Source organism: Triticum aestivum, chromosome 7D (assembly GCF_018294505.1).
Source record: "Triticum aestivum cultivar Chinese Spring chromosome 7D, IWGSC CS RefSeq v2.1, whole genome shotgun sequence".
Lineage (NCBI taxonomy): Eukaryota > Viridiplantae > Streptophyta > Magnoliopsida > Poales > Poaceae > Triticum > Triticum aestivum.
The window spans coordinates 115,399,297-115,403,081 of NC_057814.1; the positions used below are offsets into that span (position 1 = coordinate 115,399,297).

The window sequence follows — 3,785 nt, forward strand, 5'->3', positions numbered from 1 at the left end:
ACTTACCAAGGGTACGAGATAAATGGGAATACATTTTACACAATCACGCAAGATAAAAAGAGCACCAACCAAAACAGTGGTGTTCTCTTTGATGCAGCAACAAATAGGGGAAAGGACACATATTATGCTTACATAGTGGACATATGGGAACTTGACTATGGACATGATTTTAAGGTCCCTTTGTTTCAATGCAAATGGGTCAATCTGTCAGGAGGCGGGGTACAGGTAGACCCGCAGTACGGAATGACAACAGTGGATCTCAACAATCTTGGGTACACAGACGAACCATTCGTCCTAGCCAATGATGTGGCGCAGGTTTTCTATGTGAAGGACATGTCTACCAAACCGAGAAAAAGATAAGATAAGGAAGCGAATACATGATACGATGAGCCAAAGCGCCACATAGTTCTTTCAGGGAAAAGAAACATCATGGGAGTGGAGGACGAGACAGACATGTCTGAAGATTATGAAAAGTTTCATCAAATTCATCCCTTCAAAGTGAAGGCTGACCCAAGCATCATGCTAAACGATGAAGATTATCCGTGGTTACAGCGCAATAAGCAAGGGACACACGCGAAGAAAAAGTGAAGACTTTCTCTCTGGTGAAGAGAAAGTGGAGACTTTCTCTCTACTGAAGACAACATATCACTACAGTTACATTCTGGGTTGAAAGCCATAGTTATGCTCCACAACTATTCTGATGATGGCTTTGATCTAGAATATCACTGCAGTTACATGTCAAGAAATGAAATCCCTTTTGTAATAGACCAGTTTTCGTCCGAAACCCTGATACTTCGAAAGAGATTGTCCAGTTTGTACACGAAGTGCATCCAGTTTTTCCTGTAACCCTTTCAACTTTTTAGCACATGCTATGTGGGTGAAATTATGATACCATGCCAAGTTTTAACCTTTTCAGAGTTCATTTGTAGTGTTTTTCAATTTCAGGGTCATTTATCTTAAAGAATGAACTAACAGCAAAAAGAATGAACTAAAAAACTTTTATAAAACTCTAATAGCAAAAACAATGAACTAGAAAGAATCAATTATTTTTTTTGTTATGATCAACTAAAACAAAACTATAATATTCTTCAATAGCAAAAAGAATCAACTAAAAAGCTTTTATAAACCTCTAGTTATTATCAAAATAATATTAACTTAAAATTATATAAATTTATGCAACTAAAATTACCAAAGTATTTTTGGTTAAAAACTTTAATGGTAAAAAGAATTTTCATAAAGTATTTTTTGTTCAAAACTTTAATAGCAAACTAAAATAACATAAAAAATACCCGCCTACTAGGCAAAAGCTTTTATAAAACTCTAATAGCAAAAAGAATAAACTAAAAAGAATCAATTAAAATATTATGTTATGATCAACTAAAACAAGACTATAATATTCTTCAATAGCAAAAAGAATCAACTAAAAAACTTTTATAAACCTCTTGTTATTATGAAAATAATATTAACTTAAAATTATATAAAATTTATGCAACTAAAATTATCAAAATATTTTTTATTAAAAACTTTAATAGCAAAAAGAATTTTCATAAAGTATTATTTGTTAAAAACTTTAATAGCAAACTAAAATAACAGAAAAATAAAAAAATGTCCGCCTACTAGGCCACAACGACCTGCATACGGGTAGAAACCCAACTACTAGTTGGGTCAGGATGCAAGCCCACAGGAAAAGTAGGCCCCACAGGGCAGTCAGAGGTTCGTTAGGCCCACACAGGCCTGCTTTAGATAGGAGCTCGAAACGGAAGCCGCGGCAGAGCTTATAAACTGTTGCGAACGCCTCTCAACTAGCGAGGTGGGACTAAACTTTCAGACGGACAAGTAAAGTAGTATTCATTGCCTTAATTATGTAATAATCTAATAGTATATAGATTAAGGCAATGAATACTACTTTTTACATGTCCGTCTGAAAACCTTACAAGAAGCCTGCATAACCCCAGTACAATGCTTTTGTACAGAGTGACTACAATGCGTAGCCGAAGCCTGAGCTAATACTCAACACAACCGGATACTACTACAAATGCTACGTAGTACATTACGTGATAACTTCATGCTCGATCATACGGAGCTTGATGGCTCCTGTCTCGAGCAATCATCAGCTAGGACGCAAATTATTCATTCTTCAGGACGGCAGGCAAGCCGCACAAGGCACATGCCCCCCAAGTATTATTCTTGACGCCTTTGCCCAATCATTGGCAACAGCAACAACCCACCACGAGCTAGCTATCCTCGATCAATCATCCTCGGCGTCCGTGCACCTGGGCCCCGCGGCCACCTTGCGCCCCTGCGGCGCGGCGGGGGACGCCGGCGGCGAGTCGAGGCAGCGCCGGAGCAGGCGCGAGACGGCGGCCACGAGCTCCTCGGACGCCTTCTTCCCGGGCGCGCGCGGCGCCTCCCGCGCGAACGCGCCGTGCCGGTCGAGCGCCTCGGCCGTGGTGATGGCGCGCTGGCCCCGGGCGCCCGCGCGGCGGATCTCGTCGCCCACGGCCGCCGCGCAGAGCCCGCAGACCCAGCGGCCCATGTACTCGGCCCGCACCGCCGCGATGTACTCCGGCGTGCACTCCTCCGTGAAGCCGCAGCACTCGCACCTCGCAGCCTCAACCTCCATGCTCGCCATCGACCAATATATCGAACCAGTTACCGCTCCTTCTCCCAGACGACGTAGGACGACGGGACGGACGGCGCCTCGGCCGCTCTCCGGCTCCTGGCCTGCTCGCTCCGGCTGGCTGCTGCTACGGCGATGATGACGGCGTCGGCGCCCGGTGTCATCGCAGTCAGGCGACGTCTCCCTCGCGCTTCCCTCTCCTCCGCCTCGGCTCGCCTCCCCTCCCGCCCTGGACTTCTCCGCGCCGGGACATGCGGTGGCAGCCAGGTGGTATTTATGCACGGCCAGCGCCGTGGAGCATGTGGCCACGTCTTGCCTAGCTGGCCCCGCCTCCTGTACGGGCCGTGGCCCGTAGCGTGGGGCTGCTAGATGGAGGTCCACGTCGGGGGGCTGAGCTGGACGGGCGCCGGGCCTTTTGAATGCGTGGTCTGTGAGTACTGACAGCTGGCGATGGTGGGCCGCGCGGGCTGCTCGCCGTGCCCAGGGGTCGGGTGGATTTGGTGCGGGTTCGGATGGGCCGTCGCTGTTGCTGGGGCCCACCTGCTGTTTTCATGAGCCTGACACGTCGCTCTCTTGGTTTTTATCGCGACAGGAGTGTTTTTGTCCTGGGCTGGGTTGGTGCCTCCAATCATAAGGCTACATTTTTTTCCCCAAGTAAACTAGTAGTTGTGATAAAAAACTACTCCCTCCATCAGTATATATATATGGGCTAATACGTATTTTGAGGTTGTATTTGATTGTTGATGAAAAAAATTAATATATAAGATATGTGGTATAAAAATAATATCATTAGAAAATCATCTCTTTTACGAATTTGATGATATGCTTTGTGCAACACGCATGTCATATATTATTACTTTAAGCTGTGGTCAAAGATAACCTTGAAAATCGTATTAGCCGTTGTATATATGGATAGAGGGAGTATTATAATAGCTCCAAGTGTACTGGAAATGAACACTAAATGCTTTAATCAGTGATAATCAACTTGCTAATTCAGCAAGTTCGTGGTTTTCCGGTTGAAAAGAAAGTTGTTTACAAGGGAGAACCAGTCGGCATCTCATGGAAAGAAAAAACACGGTGCAGACAAAAACGAAGTTACCAGCACTGAAATACAAAACCTGCTCATGACAATACGCCCACCAGATCTCAACCACTAGCGAACTAG

General features: G+C 45.0%; 1 protein-coding gene across 1 annotated transcript; it reads right to left on the reverse strand.

Annotated features, from left to right (window-relative positions):
• Window positions 1–1,754: 1,754 nt before the first annotated feature.
• LOC123166046 (uncharacterized) lies at window positions 1,755–2,881 on the reverse strand. Its single transcript, XM_044583805.1, has one exon. The coding sequence runs from the start codon at window positions 2,630–2,632 to the stop codon at window positions 2,249–2,251; it is 384 nt and encodes a 127-aa protein (XP_044439740.1). The 5' UTR covers window positions 2,633–2,881; the 3' UTR covers window positions 1,755–2,248.
• Window positions 2,882–3,785: the final 904 nt, after the last annotated feature.